Below are 19,976 nucleotides of genomic sequence, written 5' to 3'. Positions count from 1 at the left end.
GCAGGTCTATATAGCAGGTTGACCGATCCAACCTGCGCTTGGTCTACCTCCCCAACGGCCAACATCTCCTCCACCCCTCCCCTCCTCCCGTGCTGTACAATTCAGCAGCGCGTAGTTAACTCGCAACCAAATCCCCAATCCCGAACGCCACCACCCGTCCCCTTCCCGACCTCGCCAAGGAGCCTGCCGCTCCAAACCCTAGCCTACTCTGTCCCCCCTCTCCGTCCCCCATGGAGGAGGAGGACGCCGGCCCCGGCGGCGGGGGCGACGCCTCCCCTCCGCACCGCGCCGCGGCGTCGGGCGACCGGGCGCTTCCAGCGCGGGACATGGCTGCGTCGCCGACCGGCTCGCGGTCCGTGACGCAGACGGTGAACGGGTCACACCGGTTCGTGATCCAGGGGTACTCGCTCGCCAAGGGCATGGGCGTGGGGAAGCACATCGCAAGCGAGACCTTCACGGTGGGCGGGTACCAGTGGGCGATCTACTTCTACCCGGACGGGAAGAACCCCGAGGACAACTCCGCCTACGTCTCCGTCTTCATCGCGCTCGCGTCCGAGGGCACCGACGTGCGGGCGCTCTTCGAGCTCACGCTCCTCGACCAGAGCGGCAAGGGCAAGCACAAGGTGCACTCGCATTTCGACCGATCCCTCGAGTCCGGGCCGTACACCCTCAAGTACCGCGGATCCATGTGGTAATAATACGCGAATTCTCTGTCTATCGTCCCGCCTCAAGTAGCCTTCTGTTAAGTAATCAGCTCCACTTAGGTTTAGAGCGAGTGGTCGGACACGTTACAGGGTCTAGTACACCCATCAACTTCCGAATTTATTTGATTTGAAAGCTCCTGGTGGTTGTGGCAAGTTAATTTTGAGTAATTAGACTCCTTTGATAGTATATGCTGGTGTTGTTCAATCATAACTCAGTGCCTGATTTTATTTTATTCGATTCGGGTGTGTTGGTATTGTCCTGGCTTTTTAGTTCGGCGGTGAATTTGACGCATAGGTGATTATATGACATTTTGACTTTGTATCAGTTGTGGGGCCTGCGGTTCTGTTGTGCTATGATCATGCGAATACCTGTGATAATGCGCTAGTTGCCATCTAATGCAGCTCTCACCTTTGTGATGTTATGAATAAGTTAAACTAGTCCTCAATCCATTCAACTGTAATGGCACATTTTACCAAATTAGCCATGCTCGCAGTGTCATTAAGCAAATTTCGTTCTTTGAAGTGGCATTTGCTGGTCTTTGAGTAAAATAGAGCAATTTTTCACAGGAGGAGAAGTTACCGTGTTTCAGATAGACCCATCAGGTGTTTCTGCTCCATGCTAAGGGTATTTATCAATTTGTCGTGCCTAATTATCTAACTGTCCAGAAGTTCTTTGTGGAACATATTATCCGTTGTAGATGTATTTCAGGTTTCTATTTGTTATGGTGTGCAGTGTACTGGACACAGATCTTTTAAGATATTAGCGGGTTTCCTGTATTTGCTCTGAGTGCTTGATTAATTTTCCAAATACAATCTTTTAAAATAATGTGCCAGTTTTGTTTCCACATTTGGTACAATTTATACAGTTTATCAACTTCAGTTATACTCGTTAATCTACTGTAATAACTTGGATTGAATGAACTGATCGATCAAAATCTTTTCTTTAATAACTAGTAACTTTTGGTTAAGGTGGTAGAGACTACAGCATCTGTAACTGTAATCAATATAGATAGATATGGGCTAAAAAATCAATAAAAGGGGAGATCACCAATATTCTGCACTGTCTATATATTAGAATAACTTGAGTGTTGATTTTCCAGGATTTGATACCATGATTTCTCAGTTGCTATTAGGCTTGTATGCTAATTTCATCCCTTTTGTCCACTCATGTATGCCCAACTAATTCATGAAAAATATACACGTATCTCTATTCTTTAGTTGTTGATGAAAATGTGTGTGTGTGTGTTTTTACTTTCTGTATTCGACCAAGTTTGCTCCCCAGAAGTACCCTCATTTTTATCCTGATTTCAACTTTCAGGGGTTACAAAAGGTTTTTCAGGCGTACTGCTCTTGAGACATCAGATTTTCTGAAAGATGATTGCTTGAAGATTAACTGTACTGTGGGTGTTGTTGTATCAACTATGGATTATTCTAGGCCACATTCAATAGAGGTTCCAGAGTCTGACATAGGCTATCATTTTGGAACGCTTTTGGATACTCAGGAAGGTGTAGATGTTATATTTAGTGTAGCAGGAGAGAAGTTTCATGCACATAAGTTGGTGTTGGCTGCCCGATCCTCTTTTTTTAGATCTGAATTCGAACATGAATCGGATGAAAAGAAGAATGAAGCTGATACAAGTAATGAAATCAAAGGGTTTGTCATTGATGACATGGATCCTGAAGTGTTCAAGGTCTGTTTCTATTTATATGTCAGTCCTATCCTCCATTTCACAGTTGAACAAACTGGGAGATTTGTATTCACCGTATGTAAATGTTCTCTTTTGCAGGCCTTGCTTCATTTTATCTACAGGGACAATCTTAGTGATGATGAGTTGTCTGCATCAAGCTCTGACTGCTCTATCTTTGATTCTTTAGCTGGGAAGTTAATGGCCGCAGCAGACAAATATGAGTTGCCAAGGCTAAGATTGTTGTGTGAATCTTACTTGTGCAAGCATATTTCTGTAAAGTCTGTGGCAACTACTCTAGCATTGGCTGATCGGCACCATGCTATGGAGCTTAAATCTGTTTGTCTGAAATTTGCTGCTGAAAACCTTTCAGGTAATAAGACTTATCATGAAAAGCTATTCGGCATTCTCACATTCTATGTAGATATCCACATGGCGACATCTGCTGTAACATTTTGATCTGTACTTTCTAGCTTTACATAATCGCAAATGTGCTCAGCATTACATTATGATTATATTTTGATTCTAGAAATAAAATGAGTTCATTTGTGTTAGATTTTTTTTATGGGCAAGATGACTTCTTGTTTAGACAGTTCCCAGTACGCTGAACTGATTTGTGCTCAGGCAGGGCACAAGGGCTTGCACAATCACGCATGCTCCTCAAATGCCCTCAATGCATTCACATTGTCAAGAAAATCGGCACATATGGTGCATTTGTTATTCTCAGCATAGTTGTAATGTGTGATAAATAGTAATGCTGAGATGCCAAGTCATAATAGTGTGTTTCTGAATTTGGGTCATCTATTGCTTTTATTTTGAGCATTATCTTACTGAGCATCGTGATACTTTCGACTTAAGCTCATAAGGCATCCTAGTAGTTTCATCTTGGGTTCTGCATTACCGATCATAAAATTAGGTACCTTCCATTTTTAATCATTTGTTGCTCAATGGTGCCCAAGTTTGTTGAACTGTATAACATTCCAGATGCCCTTATGTATCTGCAGCTGTGATCCACACTGACGGGTTTGATTACCTCAAAGACAACTGCCCCCCGCTGCAATCGGAGATACTGTGGAGGGTTGCCGGATGCGAGGAGGAATGCAATAGCGGAGGGAAGAGCCAGAGCGTGTGGGGCCAGCTCTCGGATGGTGGTGACACCAGCGGGCGCAGGGTGAGGCCGAGGGTGTGAGACGATATTGCCACCGCGAACACCGACTTGTGTGTGGGAGCTGCTGCTGTGTAAATGGGGACAGATCGCAGGACGTCTATTTGATTTCTGTCAGCACTTTAAATAATAGCATCTGCTTGCATTCTCTCTATGCACTCTTGTACAGTTCCCTTGTTCATAGGTCGTAACCGTTTGGATCAGTTCACGCAAGCTGTTTGGAAATCTCGCGCAAGCACAAAGGCTGGTTACAGGCGTTGTCTCATAAATGGGAAATGAGCAAAGTAACTTCCGATCATAGCATTCTCAACGTCCAAGTACAAGCAGATGGGATAGAATCACTGAAGCAAACGCGAATGACATCGACGGTGGTCTAGAGTAAACAGACTGAATAAAGCTAGTCGCCCACACGAGTTCAGTACAAGCTACACCGAGGAGGCTCCCATGCTTTTGATCAGGCCGAGTGCTACAGCCGACAGCATCTTTCCATTGCAAGAAACAGCACTATGCTTGGGGTTTGCTCAACCAAATGTAGCGACCAGGAATTCCTTGTAAATGCTCATGAACTTGGCCACGAATGCTGCACATGAGTTGCAAAAAAGAGGTGGCAGCAGGTAGATAAGAGTGACTGCTATTGCACTAATCACGCAAATGCAATTATTGAGACATGCACATAATAAAGAAAAGGGCAACCGGAGCATAACTACATCCATTGTTGCTGACAACATCCAGAACAGGAGCTATACATGACTAGGGCAGTTTGGCAATGTACAAGAGCGTTGACATAAAAACAGTATGAAATAATAGCATTTCAGAACAATGGTAACGGTGCCTTGGAGTAAAATGCACACATACTAATAACATTACAGTGTTATATACCCAAAATAATAACAGTTAATAAAAGGGCAAGAGTAGTACCTTCTAGATGAAAAATGGACTTGGACCCAAGACGCATCTTGTGCTCCTGCAAAAAACATGATGCCAGAGGTTAGCAAGCAGATGCATCGGTAGACTGACATCACAAATAAGGAATAGGAATGGTCAAATCATAAGGGCTTGCAAGTTAGAACTACAAGATGGTAAAGACTAGTGCTATGTGAAATCAGCTTAAATAGGTCATATGTATCAAATTTCTGTTTACTCACATAATGTGCAGCCCAATGACAAATTTCATGTTTCAGATCAGCGTCTAACTTCTTCAGCAATTCTGCCAACAACTTCTGCAGTAGTCAAAAGACAAGTTCAGTTTGCACTGGCATGAAAAGACATGGAAGAAGAATGAAATAAAGCAGTGACCGAAGCATTAAATCACCTTCAAGATACTTTCAGGTGGGATACAATTTACAAGTAACTCATAGAATTTCTGACGCACAGCATATAGCCTGAAAAATGTTGATTTTACAGTTCAGAGTCAAGTAAAAGAAAATTCATATAGCACCAACAAACATCACTATGTAACACAGTACAAAATTTCAACATATGTGGAGAGGTCAAACTGTGTTCACTGGAAAAGGGAACTGTCGCAAATCCATATTATGTGCCACGACAAGCGATTTTGTAAATAATAAGGTTGTAAAAGATCTGTGAAGGCAACACACTTGACTGCTTGCTGTTGTCAGTTAAGATTTGAATATTATTCAATTTCAAACATTTTCCTCACAGAGTTGCAGGGCACAAAACAAATCTGCACTGGTTGGAGGCTTGGAAAGCTATCGCTAGAACTTGAAAGGAAAATATAGACCAGCCAATGCACAGATAGGACTGCATGTATGGTCCATCAAAAGAGATGACCAGGGAACAGTATCACACTGTATCGGTACCCGAAAGCACACTAGATGTCAACTTTATCTCATATCACTATATCAGTATCAAAACTATAAGATCCACACCACCAATGTCACACCACCTAGAACTAAAGCAATACTGCAACGGAACCGTTTCGTCAACCTTTCTAATTTAAGACAAAGAATAAAAGCATGCAATAGGAATTATAATGCTTAGAGACTTAAGTTCAACAGAAGTTGGAACCTTTTAGGGCTTTGTTCTGTCAGGATATCAGATGCTATTGCCGACACATACTGCTCCCAGTCAAGAGGAGGTGCTACTTGATTTGATATAAATGGGTATCTGAAAGCAAAAAACAAAATGACAACTGTCAGTGTTGGCAGGAGGTAGAGATTGATATACGTGTGAAATTGGAGGCGCGGCAAATCAGCAAGGGAACTGCATAACAAATAAGCACAAGAGCTTACTGTTGCACTTTGCAAGTCTCAAAAAACAGTATCGCTCGTCTCAAATTACGGTTTGACTGCGCTGCTATCCGAGCAGCAAATCCAGGTGGAAGATGAAGGTTTTCTTTCTTCCCAATGAACTCCAGAACTTGGACGATCTGTGAAATGAGGAAAGGAATTAATAATTTCGTATGCCAGACTGTCCAAATAGACAATTAATATGGGCATTTGGTTGAAAATGTGCTTCAAGAAACCAACGACATCTATTTGCAAACCAAAACCAATAATAAAAAATAGCATATTTTATAGCATAGAAAACTGATGATCAGGGAAGGTCAAATGTACTTTTAAACATCCATATGACATGGTACAAGTCTGCCAACAGCCTAGTCAATGAGACAAAATAACAGGACCAAATGATAATTTAAACACCCATCACCAACCTGATCTTCGCTGGGCGCATTTATTCGCATATTTAAGCAACGGGACCTTACAGCCTCTGTCACCTTTGAGGAGCTACTACAGCATAGGATCAGCCTGCATGATGCACTATACTTCTCCATAGTCCTACGGAGGGAATGCTGGGCTTCTCGTGAGAGCTTGTCAACTTCATTTAAGACAAGGACTGCAAGTTCAAGTGAACCCTGTTAAATTCCTGTTATCAGAAGCTACACTTTCAGCCTAAACAAGATGCATGCTCTATTTGTGTGAGATGCCCATTTTATGCTCTTCAAGGTTTATTAATTTGATGGAAAATCATTTGTTGATAGCTAACAAGCAAATCTACTAGCATACAATAGAGAGAAGTTCTCTATCAAATCATGCATACTACTGAATGTCGAGAAAAGAAAAGGTAGCAGAACTTCCTTTATGAGCAAACCCATAATTAGTAGGAACATAACCACAATAATTTATAGTAAGTGTAAAACACCAACCTTTAAACGCTCTCTTTCCTTTGGCATCAATTGGCCTGTTCTTCGCCATCTCTTTGATGACCTCCTGGACAACATACCTGTCCTGAAACCCGGCATCACTGGGGTTCATCTCCACATGGTGGGCACTTGACAGCATTGCCAACTCTAGCTCAAATGTCCTCGTCCCAGTCTGGAGAAAGGAAATAGCAACTCAAACTCTACATCAATATAGGTATCCAATTCGTCAACTTACGAAATACCGCATAAGTCATAGCACTTTGAAACTAGGAACATTCACATAAAGCAAATATCCCTAAAAAAACATCCAGCTTAAGGTACTTTTCTATCATGGTGTTGTGAATGTCAAGATCATACAAATAGTGAAGGTTTCATAAATGGAATGGGTACCAACAACTGCTTCACACTAACATTGAGAATTATTACTATTGTTGTAGACTGCTTATTCACGAGTTATTCAACACAACATTACAATGTGCAAAAGTAGCAGTTATACGGAAGAACAAAGATGGCCTTTCAGAGAGCTAGGACTCACATCGATCTTCCATGTCTTGTTCTCCAGCTTCACCTGCACCAGTCCCATCAAAACACATAAATCAGCACCAAGAAACCACCTAGAAAAATGTACACAAAAAAGAGGAGACCCCCCAACAATGTTTTTAAAAAATGCACCTTCTCCGCGCCGGCGCCGAACATCTGCTTGATGAGCGCCAGGATTAGGGTTTTCTTCCCGGACCCCGACGGCCCATAGAACAGCAGGTGCGGGCAATCCTGCTCCGACACCTGACCAATCCAAACCAACACGATCAGCACCGCACGAATCAAGCGAAACCCTAGAGTAACCCGGAGACGCTGAGATCGCGGACGCTACTTACGAGCTTCCTGAGGTTCTGCGCGACCTGGTCGTGGACGGTGACCTTGTCTAGGGTCTTCGGCCGGTACTTGTCCACCCACAGCATCTTCCCCCACTCCCTCGACCTGACGCGCCCCGCCGGTAGAGAGAGAGAGAGAGAGAGAGAGAGAGAGAGAGAGAGATTTGGGATTGGATTGGGAGGGGAATGGGGGAGAGTGGCGGGAACCCGGGCGGGAGACTGACGGGGGCGGCGGAGTCGCGGAGAGGAGGGGGGTTTTGCCGGCCTCGCTGTGGCATGTGTGGCCCACATGTCAGTTCATGGGCCTTCACGAGCGAGGTGAAGTAGGCCTTGGGCTTAGATGGCTGGGACCTGGGGATCATGTAAGGAGTTCTCTCAAAAAACTGTAAGGAGTTATTCGTAAATTTATTTACCCGAAATTCAGCCTTCTCTTTTGCGAGTATATCCTAATTTCAGCTTAATCAAGTAAAGATTCAATGCCTATGATTTTAGGAGTTTTTCTAGATAAGGAAGTAAACTTTCAGTCTCTAAACCAATAGAAATCAAGTCATTAAGCCAAGCCTTCACAGGTTTGAACAAATCGTTATAACAAATCTCGCATCCAACACGGCACCAGTGGTCTAGTGGTAGAATAGTACCCTGCCACGGTACAGACCCGGGTTCGATTCCCGGCTGGTGCATCTTCTTTTTCTATTTTTTCAGGCGCTACGTGCTGAAGTCACAAACGATCCAGGAGCTGATGATTTCGAATCCTTGCATCTCTTTTTTTTAGTTCCAATCGCGTGATCGGAGCATGGTGCCAAATGTACAAGGAACTCACCCGAAGATACATTGCCACGGCGTGGCCGACCAAAGAACTCGCCCGAAGAAAACTAAGAACACGGCGACGTCATTTTCCAATCAAGAGCGGGTTGGAATGATTGTTCGCAAATCGTGCCACCAGGTAATCTGCAACGGCGGTGAAGTCCAAATCAATCTGCCAAAAAGCAAACTCCCTCTCAAGTCTCAACTGCTCCAATTTATTGTGATCCTAACAGCTGGATTTTGATTCTCACGATCTAGAATCTAAATTGTTAGAATCTTGTACAATCTAAAATAAATAGTATTAAGTTATTATAATCTCTTCTCTCTCCTCTATAGACTCGCTCTCTCCCGTAGAAGATGGTGTTCGCCCTCGAGCACATGCATGGCCTTAGCGTCGTGTACCTGCACGTATGGCATTAAGCGGCACACCATCTTTATGACTACGAAGAGAATACCTAAGAAAATATCATCGAAAAACCGTGACTCAAACTTATCAAGATTATCATGATTTAGAATGAAGCACCGACATCCCAAAACTCTCAAATATGAAATATTCGGTTTGCTCCCAAAACGCACTCATAAGAAGTCAATTTCAAGATCGAGCGGAAGAAAATCCGATTTGAGATATAGTATGATGTGCTAATAGCATCAATCCAAAACTTTCTAGGAGTCCTATGCTCATCGAGCATAGTCCTAGCCATATCAATTAAATTCATGTTCTTTCTCTCAACCATGTTATTCTGCTGAGAAACGCGTGAGGCAAAAAACTGATATTCAATGTCATGCTCAAGATAGAAAGTATCAAAGGGATAGTTCTTGAATTCGGTATCTGTCGGTGAATCAGGAACCGGGGGTCCCCGAACCCCGAGGCCAGGATAGCAATCCGCCACGTGGCGCCATCCCGCGGGGTCTCCTCCGCAAGGTAAAAAAGACTAAGTCCCAGGAGAGGGCGCTCGGGGCCACGGTCAGTGGTCCCCGAGTACCCAGGTTCCCCGATGATCTGCGAAGTCTAAGTGCCGGGAAGAAAGTGCTCGGGGAGGTATGCGATGACCCTCGAGCACCCGAGTCCCCCGACGACCAGGAAAGCTAAGTACCGGGAGAAGTGTGCCCGGGGCCGCGAGCGGTGGCCCCCCGGGCACCCAAGTATCCCGAGGACCCACCGAAGGAAGTTCCGGGAGAGAGTGTTCGGGGCTGCGTGCAGCGGCCCCCGAGCACTCGGTCCCCCGAGGATCCGTACAAGCATGCCCGGGAGAGAGTGCTCGGGGAGGTGAACAGTAGCCCCCGAGCACTCGGTGCCCCGAGGATCGAGGAAGGGCGTTCTCGGGAGAGAGTGCTCGGAGAGGTGAACAGTGACCCCCGAGCACTCGGTTCCCCGACGACCCAGGAAACCCCCTGACAGTGGCCCCCATAGGGGTCCACTGATGAGGTGTCAGCCGGTCAAAGGCCCGAGGTCGCATTTAAGAGCGCGCGTGGCATATCACCTCCAACTGCTCCCACTACGCTCGGTGTCAGTTCCTGCCACATTCTGGCAGAAGGGCGTGGGGACATTAAAAGCACGGGTCCCATCCCGTGCCATCCGGCATGTCTTGGGATAACGTCGTGAGGGCTGAGGCGTTCCATCTGCCGCGCTGCTGTGGCAGGAGAACAAGAAAGGGGGGAACGCCGGGCCGCTCTGCGGCTGCCCAGTGGGCCCTTGCCACGGCGCCCGTTGCTAGTGCATTTATGGTGATGGATGACTGGGCGCGGGGCGTATTTTCCACCCTCGGTCACTTCGCACAGAGGCTATGATGACGCCATTTCCATTTATGGTACCTTGGAACTCGTGCCCTCCCATTCGGGGCACGCTACTGCCGGCAGGTATTTAAAGCAGCCGGCAGCACGGACAAAAGGAGGGGGAAGTTGATATAGCAAAAGAGAAGAAAGGGGGTTCTGGCTCAGGAAAGGCTGAAGCAGTTAAGGAAGTAGAGAAGATCGAGAAGCCCAAGAGCACCCAAAGCCAACAGATACACACAGACCGAAGAACAAGGAGCCCCAGGCTCTAGGATAGACAAACATTCTTGTAACCAGCAACATCCTTGAGGGACATTCTCAGGGCATTTATAGTATCTATACAGGAGTAGGGTGTTACGCCTCCGTGCGGCCCGAACCTGTCTAAACCCCAGTGCATTTACTTCGTTCCGCACTAGATCATTTCACCCCGCCAGTCATCGCATTTATACCCATTTATTTCTCCGGCAAACATATTCAGGATCATCCCCCTGATCGAATCTCTAAAAAGGGGTCCCTCAAGATCCCTGCGATAGGAGTTAACCCTCTGACAGTATCATTATCACTGCAATTTGCTTTCAATACACTAGGGAGTTCCTTGAACAATATCAAAACTAAGCTTTGAAAGTGTGAGAACACTTCATTCTTCCTCACAAGAAAAAAGATCTAAGAGTAGCGAGAGAAATCGTTAACAATAGCAAGAACATACCACTTCTCACCCGCCGAACAAACTCGAGAAGGACCAACAGTGTTCATATGGAGAAATTCTCCTGATCGTTCAGTCATCAGCAGACTGACTAGTGGGTGGAAGGCAGCAACCATCTTGTCATGCTGACAAGGAGCACAAATAAGATTCTTCTCAAACTTGAGTTTGGAAAATCCTTGGATCAAGCCTAGGGTACTCAAACGAGTAAGAAAATCAAAACTCATGTGCTATAGTCTCCTATACCACATCCAAATCTCAGAAAAAAGGTTGAGTAATCAAGCAATGAGAAGAACCAAGAGACTAAAAATCAGCTCCAAAAACCCTCCCAACTCAAGAAATTTTGCAAATCAAAGCGCTAGAAGAATCGAGAACTCGAGAAGTATCACGTTTGAAACGCACTTCCAAGTTCTCATCCAACAAATGAGATACAGAGAGAATGTTACATCTCAGATGCTTCACCAAAACTACATCCTTGAGAGTTAGATTTGGCTTTCACTTTTCCTTTCTGATCATCCCCGAATGTGATGTACTCGTGTCGCTTTTACGAGAGTGAGACTGGAGAACTATGATGAATCTCCGATCATGTGGCACGAACAATCGGAGTTAATGAGTCACTTGTTCTCTTGGCCTCCGCCTACCACATACGTATGAGAAGCACAATAACTGGATGACTTAGTATTAGGGTTAGTTAAAAACCTCTTAGGAATCCAGTACTAGGTCATCCGTCCTGTAGTGATCAAAGCAGGTGCAAGTAAAACAGGTCTAGTACGCTGAGGATAGGTATCACGATGAGGAAAATATGGTCTGCCAAAGCGTTGAGACTCGAAACTTCTTATACATGGACCAAAACCGTATGAGCCATGTCAAAATCCACGCCGGGCAACACCTCTAGAAAGAGACTAAAAAGCGCTAGAGACTCATAAGTGGAAGCGAGAAAAGGTTCATGTACACCAATAGAGAGGCAACACATGGCACGGGTGCTCCACTCCCACTCACGCAACTCATCTCTCATACAATGAAAACAAAACCCAACCAAATGACCCTCTTTTTGTCTGTAGTTGCAGTGATAGCGTCTCTCGAAACTCGATTGTCGGTCACTCGGGGCTCTCTCATCTTAGGCTTTAGAGCTCTCTTGGGTTGTGGTGCGGGTTTCTTCTTTGTTGGTTGAAAAAAGGATTTCTTGATGGGTTGTATTGTGACATTGATTTTTGACTTCTCAGCTTCTAGGGTAGTTGTCGGAGGGTGAACTCCTAAAGCACGGATTCGGAGGGACCCCCTTTGAGATTCGGCCAGGGGAATGATTATGAATCTATTTTGCGGGTGAAATAAATGGGCGTAAATGCGATGGCAGGTGGGATGGAAGGATCGGATGCAGAATACAGTAAATGCTCAGGAGATTTTTTAGACAGGTTCGGGCCGCACTGAGCGTAATACCCTACTCCTGTGTGTGCTATAAATGCTCTGAGAATGTCTCTCAGATGTATTGTTGGTTACAAGAATGTTTGTCTATCCTAGAGCTTCGGACTCCTTGTTCTTCAGGGGTCTCAGCTTCCTTCGATCGAACCCCGTCCAAGAGTCGTTGTCCAACCGTCCCCTATCCGGGGTGCCCGCCCGGCTTTAAATACTCGTCGGGCGATAGCGTGCTCAGAAAGGGGATGACACGAGTTTCAAGGCACCATAAATGGAAAGCAACCATCATGGGCTGTTGAGTCCGGTCTTGTTCGTCATCATGCCGTTCTGCAACGGGCGCCACGGGGAGGGCCCACCGGGCAACCACCGAGCAGCCCGGCGTGCCCGTTCAGTCTTGTACGCCTGCCACAGCAGGGCGGTAAGCGGGGCACCTTGGGCCTCGCGAGGTTATCCCAAGGCGCGCCAGATGTCACGGGATGTGACCCGTGCATTAAATATCCCCACGCCCGCCTGCCAGGCCGTGGCAGGGACTGGCACCGAGCGTGACAGGAGCAGTTGGAAGTGACAGGCCACGCGCCCTCTTAAATGCGGTATCGGGCCTTTCACTGGTTGACACCTCACCGCTAGACCTCTGTGGGGGCCACCGGCGAAGGACTTCTGAGGTCCCCGGGGAACCAAGTGCTCGGGGCCTCTGTTCACGACCCCGGGCACTCTCTCCCGGATATGCCCTTTCTTGGTCTTCGGGGAACCGAGTGCTCGGGGGCCACTGCTCGCGACCCCAAGCACTCTCTCCCGGAACTGACTGTTCGAATCCTCGGGGAACCGAGTGCTCGGGGGCCACTAACTGTGGCCCTGAGCACTCTCTCCCGGAACTGACTTTCCTTGGGTCCTCCGGGGACTCGGGTGCTCGGGGGCCACTGCTCGCAGCCCCGAGCACTCCCTTCCCGGTACTCAACCTTTTCTTGTCGTCAGGGGACTTGAGTGCTCAAGGGCCACTGCTCGCAGCCCCGAGCACTCTTTTCCCGGCACTTGGTCTTCTCGGGTCATTGGGGAACTCGAATACCCGGGGACCACTGTTCATGGCCCCGAGCACCCTCTCCCGGGACTTAATTTTTTCGCACTTCGGGAAGATAATCTCTGCAGGAGGGCACCACGTGGCAACCTGCTGATCTGGCCTCGGGACTTGGGGACCCCTGGTTCCTGTATCACCGACAGTAGTAGATGTGGTGAACACAGTCTTTCTCTCCCCACTATAAGCCACCCTCTCAAAACCCAACCCAAAAGTCAAACCTGCCTTATCAGAACACATCTTACTCTTGGCTAAGATCAAATTCATTTCTCCTTTGCCCTATAAGCACTTCTCTACCAGAAAAAGGAGACACTCATTCTTAGTCAAAAGCTTTTGAACTTGCCCTCTAACTCAGCTGAATTTATCCTGAAAGATGGTACATGCAATTTGGTTGCATATCCTTAGAACTCCTAGCACTCTCAATTCTAGACACTAGCTCCTTCGGACGCTTGTCTTTCAGTTCAACATCATTTGCAAGCAAATGGTAATTCTTACAAAGACCTAAGAGAGTAGACCTAGACTCCTCCTCAAAGAGCTTCTTCTAGGCAGTCTCATGCCAACAGGCAACTTGAGCATACACATTATAAAGCTCAGCAAGTTCAGCCATGATAATCAGGCAAATCTCACAATCCTCAGCATCAGGCCTAGAACAAAGCAATGCAAGTTTAGTAGAGACAAACTCATACTTAAACATAAGATCCTTCCACTCACGCATAGCTTTCTTAAGTAACCTACCCTAGCTAACGAGAGCATCGTTCAAGGTATTGACTTGGATGAAAAGCTGATCGTAGGAAGACAATACCTTGGAAGGATCCAGCTCGAAGTCGTTGTCATCGTTGTTATCATTCGCCATGAAGCAAAGGCCAATGAAGTCATTGGCCTTCTTCTTGTTCTTTTTTTGCGGTTCATCCTCCTCCGAGCTCTCCTCATCGCTGGAAGAAGTGTCAATATCGCTAAGAGCCGTCACGAATGCCCTAAAAGCCACTTTGGCCGCCTTCTTAGCCATCTTATCACGGTTCTTCTTCAAGAAAGGCTTCTTGTTCTATTTGTACTTGTTGTAGTCATGGTCGCCATCCTCCCTCTTGTTGAGCCTGGGGTAGTCCGCCTTGAAGTGAGTAGTGTCACCGCACTCAAAGTAGGCATGAGAATCACACCTCCTTTGGTCACGGTGATTGATGTAGAAGCGGGTGAACTTCTTTACGATTAGCGTAAGATCCTCATCATCCAGCGCGTTCACCTGCTCCTCTGTGATAAAAACCAAGGAAGACAAAATAAATCTATTCGATGAAGTGTTAGCATAAGAAAAGCCAGCTACAGACTGATTGCCATCACCAGGTCCAGAAACCAACGCCATGTTCTGAGATAGGGGATTTCCGAGATCGATCCGAGCCACCTTAGCTATCTTTGTGGATTTAAGCTTACTGAAGAGCTCATCCTAAGTCAACGTGTCATAACTTGAAGACTCTTTAATGCTCAAAATCTTGACTTCCCATATGCTACGGTCAAGAGCATAGAGAAACTTGATCGCTCTCTCGTTGTCAGAATAGGGCAAAACATTTGTTGATCAAAGATTACTAACAATCCCATCAAAGCGAGCAAATATCACATCCAAAGACTCTCTGGGGTCTTGTATAAACATTTTATATTCTTTGTTGTATATGTTTTGGCGTCTGGCCTTAATTTGGTTAGTGTTTTAATAAAAGACACTCGGAGTATTCTAGATCTTTTGGGCAGTACGAGGGTACTATACCCTGTCAAACTCATTTCGACTCAGACTAGTAAACAAAATATTTCTAGCCTTGTTATTAGCCTCATAATGTTCAATTTGAGCTTGAGTCGTGGGAGCAGCAAGGATTTTGTAGTTGGAATCAACTACTTCCCATATTGCACTTACTTGGCTTAGAAGATAAGCCTCCATACGCACCTTCCAGTAAAAAAAATCACGGTCATCAAACAACGGAATCTTTTCACTTCTCTCCATATCGTATACAGATCACAAAACCGGTTAAGGTCAACAAATGATTAGACCGGCTCTGATACCAATTGTAGGAACGAGATTAGCAACTAGAGTAGGGTGAATAGGCTTTGATACTTAGCGCCGAAAAATCTCCTCTCTGCAGAAAATACTCCAACGCTCTTAAAGTCCATCACTGGACCATCCGTTGTTAACTTTTATTTCTGCTTCAGCATTGAAAATGCTCCGGTAATACCCTCCAGTGTAGCCACCACTCAACAGACCTTCCGGTGCAGTAATCTCTAATTTCGTCCAAAAATTGCTCTCTGCAAGAAATAGTATGACGAATATATATTGCCCACACCAGAACTTCCAGTGAACAATGAAAAATCTGGTGTGTTTAACTTTTCTGCGACAAAAGATTTGCCAATTCCAAACGTCGCCAACTCAAATTAAATATGAATAAGAACAAACATACACAAACACATGGTAACTAAGTTTAAGACACATCAACTATTATCAATATATCATTACATATAAACCAAGATATTTTTCTACTTAGATTTCTCACGAAACATAATCTAGATGAGAAGAAATGCAAATTGCCAAAAACAAACTGTTTCCCAACTCCATACGCAGGTGAAGTCGCCACTAAGAGCATCTCCAACCGGTTTGCCATCCGGCTCCCTATAGCCAAATTTGGCGATTCGACGAGAAAACTAGCTCCAACCGGTTCCGTATCTGGCTCGCCAAAAATCGGAGCTCGCTATCACCTCCCCCTAGCTCGCCACATCCAGCGAGAAGGATAGCGCCTCCGCTCGCTCGCCATCGACAACTGCCACCCCCTCCCCCTTGAAATCTCTTCGCGCCATCTGAAAGGTCGTCCCTGCCGTCGCCGTTTCAGATCGTGGCACCACGTTCTTCCCCCTGCACCCCCCTGGCGCACCAGATCTTGAGGTGGCGGTGCTACTCCCGGGTGCTCGCCGTGGTGGACGCGGTCCTGCTCACGGCCGCGCGGAGCTTCCAGAAAAAGGCCACCCAGGCCGCTGCCTGCAGTCGACGCCAAGGATGACCACTGCCGCAGTCTAGTCTCCAGTGAGTGTCCCATCAAAATGCTCCCCCAATACTAATGTTCTTCATCGTTCTGCCTGCAGTCAACCGTCGAAGAGATCCCCGCAATCGAGTCGTTTGGTTTTTGACCAATTTTAGCTCAGCTATTGTCTGTCTCAACTTGCAGCTAGTCGTCATTCAGCGAGTGCACGAGAATGTCGTCGGTGCAGATCTCTGGTGCCGGATCTTAAGGTGCTCGCCGTGGACGTGGTCCTGCTCGAGGTTCGATTCTCGTTTTCCCTACTCGAGGTTCGATTCTCGTTTTTCTATGTGCTGACCACCCACGTTGGGTGCTGAAGCTTGAAGAAATAGTTGCAGGTGTTCTGATTTTGTGCCTCTTTGTTTCGATTCTTGCATTTGTGGAGTGGTACAGATATTTTTCTAAAGCTTGCATGTGTTGTGTTGACTGAAATTGCAAAAAGATAGTTAAAGGGCTAATAAGGTTGCCTGTGTTGTGTTGACTGAAATTGCAAAAACATAGCAGCTGATGATTGGAAAACAAGAACTTTTATGATGTTAAGAGAGATAGATTCATTATGCAGATCGAGAGTTAAGTGACAGTGAGACTTTCTCCAGACTATATTGTTAAGAGAGATAGATTCATTATGCAGCATGATCCGTATGAAATGAATATGGTATCGAATTTCAAGATTTTTGTTAGTCTCAGTAGTCCTGTCTGCTAGATTAGGTGGGTTAGTTTGGATATTATATTACAAAAATTACCATATGCATCTTGCATGTGCAGCTGATCTTGCCACTTTCTAGTACTGCAGCAACCAACAATACATGCATGCATGTCTTGCCACTTTCTAATTGCTAATTTTGTCTTACTGATTTGCAATGCAGTCATGGATACCTATATGCAGCTGTTGAGTAACCAAAATGTTGGTGACAACCAATTTTAGGGTGACAGCCAATTTGCAAGTCCACCCGAGGAACAAGGAGGTGAGGAACTACAAGTTGTGGAACCTACACCACCTGTGAAACCAAGCAAGAAGAGAACAAAAAAATTTAGTGAAAAGGAGGATGTTCTTTTGGTGTCGGCATGGCTAGAAATCGGCATGGATGCCGTTCACGGCAATGAACAATCTCGTAGTACATATTGGCAAAGGATTCATGAGTGCTTCCATGAGTATAAGGACTTTGAATCAGATCGTTCTTCCAACTCTATCATGCACCGTTGGTCCACCATACAAGAGAATGTTAACAGATTTTGTGGATGGTATGCTCAGATTCAAAATAGGAGGCAAAGTGAGGTGTCCGAGCAAGATAAGGTATAAATGTTGCTTCTTTAGTTTAGTTGTAACCGTATATGTTGCTAGTATGTTTGACAACACATATTCACTTGTGCAGGTACTTCAGGCATGTGAATTGTACAAGGCAAAAGACAAGGATGGCAGATCATTCGGTTTGTTGCATTGTTGGAATATCTTGCAGGACGAGCAAAAATGGAAGGATAGATGCTCTCAAAAGAGATAGAAGATATCCGCCAATGCAAGTCCAAGATCGTCTACTCCTGGAAGCAATGAAAGTTGTAATGATGAAGAAGGGGAGGGTCTTACTTCAGAGCCCAGTGATGAAAGGCCAGATGGTAAGAAGAAGGAGAAAGAACGACAACGTCGAGGTAAAAATTCGGTGTCTCCGGGAGAGAACCTTTACATGGAAACTTTGAAAAATATGTGGGCCAAGAGGAAAGAGGCCGAAGCCTTGAAAGAGATTAAGAAAAAAGAACGCAATGATGAGAGAATTGCATTGGAGAAGAAAAGGCTTGAACTAAAGGAGAGAGATCTAGAGTTAAGATAGAGGATTGAAGATGATAAAGTGATGAATATGGATATTAGTGGTATGAGTGAGCGACAACAACAATACTATATGAGAATGCAAGAGGAGATCATTGCTCGACGGTTTGGCATAGGGTCGGGTTAAGATGATTTATTTTGTGTGGACTGATCTTTTGTGTATGAACATGTTCTCTAGTGTTTTCTTGTATGAACATGTTATTTTGTGTTCTCTTGTATGAATATGTTATTTTGTGTTCTCTTGTATGAACATGTTATTGAATGAACTATGTTTTATTAGGACAATACATATTACATGTGTTATGCTTCATTACGACAATACATATTACATGCGTTATGCTTCATTACGATAATACATATTACATGCGTACTCTTTTTTAATACTGGTCTCCATGACGTTGCCACATGCGCTCGATGAGATCTTCTTGAAGCTGAGAGTGAGTTTCCTTATCCCTAATATTATGATGAACTTGAATGAACTCATGTAATTCACGCGTAGGAACTGTCGAAGGTCTTACAACTTCTCCAACACCATCGTAATGGAAGTCTTCATCTTCATCTCGCTTATCTTCAATGATCATGTTATGCATGATGACACAAGCTATCATGATTTCTCTGAACGTGTGTTTATCCCAGAAACGGACTGGTCCACGAACCATGGCAAAACGAGATTGTAGAACACCAAAGGCTCGTTCCACATCCTTTCTAACTGCTTCCTATGCCTTGGCAAATATTTTCTCTTATTGCCTCTTCGTGATGATATGGTCTTCACAAATATGGTCCATTGAGGATATATTCCATCTGCAAGGTAATACCTCATTGTATAATTATGATCATTGATGGTATAATTAACTTTCGGAGATTCCCCTTCGGCTAACTTTGCAAATAAATGTGAACGGTGAAGAACATTGATATCATTGTGAGACCCTGGTAAACAAAAAAAAAACATGCCAAATCCAAAGATCTTTAGAAGCAACAACTTCTAGAATGATTGTGGGCTCATACACATGGCCGATATACTGACCTTGCCATGCTGCAGGGTAGTTTTTTCACTTCTAATGCATACAATCTATGCTGTCAAGCATTCCAGGGAAACCTCTTTGCTCTCCAATTGCAATTAACCTAGCTGTGCCATTGTCATTTGGAGATCTCAGATACTCATCTCCAAAGACTTCAACAATAGCTCTGATAAACCTTCTCAGACTCTCTATAATAGTACTTTCACCAATACGAACATACTGATCTGTATGGTCCGCTGGTACTCCATAAGCTATCATGATGAATGCTGCAGTAATCTTTTGCAAAGCAGATAACCCAAGGCGACCACTTCTATCTCTTTTTTGCACAAAATAATCATCATGTTGCTCGACAGCTTAAACAATGCAAAGAAATAGAGAACGACCCATTCTAAACCTGAGCGAAGAAAGAACAATGAATAAACATGCATGAAGAAAGAGTATGAATTAACAGAAAAGACAAACAAAAAAATTAGGTTAACTGCAAACCTGCGCCGAAAGAAAGTTGGACCGTAGGTAGGAGCATCCGAAAAATAGTCATTGTACAACCTCCAATGCCCTGCTTCTCTGCCGCGGTGAATGTACTGACGTTCAGGCATAGAACCTCTAGGTCGTGGAGCATTCATAAACTGATATTGTGTGTGCGCTTGGTGTAGTGTAGCAAGCATGAGTTTGTCGTCGTCATCGTCCGACGACGACGATGAATCTACGAGAAATCGACCACTCATTTTGGGGTTACAAGGAAGAAAGAG

At 45.0% G+C, this 19,976-nt stretch overlaps 2 protein-coding genes, 1 long non-coding RNA gene and 1 other non-coding gene across 4 annotated transcripts; 3 read left to right on the top strand and 1 right to left on the bottom strand.

The window, feature by feature from the left end:
* The first annotated feature begins 46 nt into the window (after positions 1-46).
* Positions 47-3,708, top strand: LOC133913496 (BTB/POZ and MATH domain-containing protein 5-like). The gene is made up of 4 exons (XM_062356663.1): positions 47-691; positions 2,023-2,395; positions 2,492-2,762; positions 3,394-3,708. The coding sequence occupies exons 1-4, from the start codon at positions 231-233 to the stop codon at positions 3,576-3,578; spliced, it is 1,290 nt and encodes a 429-aa protein (XP_062212647.1). The 5' UTR covers positions 47-230; the 3' UTR covers positions 3,579-3,708.
* Positions 3,709-3,830: 122 nt separating this feature from the next.
* On the bottom strand, positions 3,831-7,864 carry LOC133913498 (replication factor C subunit 5). Its single transcript, XM_062356664.1, has 11 exons — positions 7,593-7,864; positions 7,390-7,500; positions 7,253-7,285; positions 6,721-6,889; positions 6,229-6,410; positions 5,807-5,943; positions 5,583-5,681; positions 4,867-4,936; positions 4,700-4,774; positions 4,473-4,518; positions 3,831-4,134 (listed from the first exon to the last, which is right to left on the bottom strand). The coding sequence occupies exons 1-11, from the start codon at positions 7,674-7,676 to the stop codon at positions 4,076-4,078; spliced, it is 1,065 nt and encodes a 354-aa protein (XP_062212648.1). The 5' UTR covers positions 7,677-7,864; the 3' UTR covers positions 3,831-4,075.
* A 334-nt stretch (positions 7,865-8,198) lies between these two features.
* TRNAG-GCC (transfer RNA glycine (anticodon GCC)) lies at positions 8,199-8,269 on the top strand. Its single transcript has one exon. It is a non-coding gene; the product is annotated as a tRNA-Gly (tRNA).
* A 7,701-nt stretch (positions 8,270-15,970) lies between these two features.
* LOC133913494 (uncharacterized) lies at positions 15,971-18,495 on the top strand. Its single transcript, XR_009909044.1, has 4 exons — positions 15,971-16,394; positions 16,537-16,631; positions 17,256-17,683; positions 17,763-18,495. It is a non-coding gene; the product is annotated as an uncharacterized LOC133913494 (long non-coding RNA).
* The last annotated feature ends 1,481 nt before the right edge of the window (positions 18,496-19,976 follow it).

Source organism: Phragmites australis, chromosome 3 (genome assembly GCF_958298935.1).
Source record: "Phragmites australis chromosome 3, lpPhrAust1.1, whole genome shotgun sequence".
In the NCBI taxonomy this organism is placed as follows: domain Eukaryota; kingdom Viridiplantae; phylum Streptophyta; class Magnoliopsida; order Poales; family Poaceae; genus Phragmites; species Phragmites australis.
Note: the sequence above shows the minus strand (reverse complement) of the source record. Positions and strands in the feature narration are given on the sequence as shown.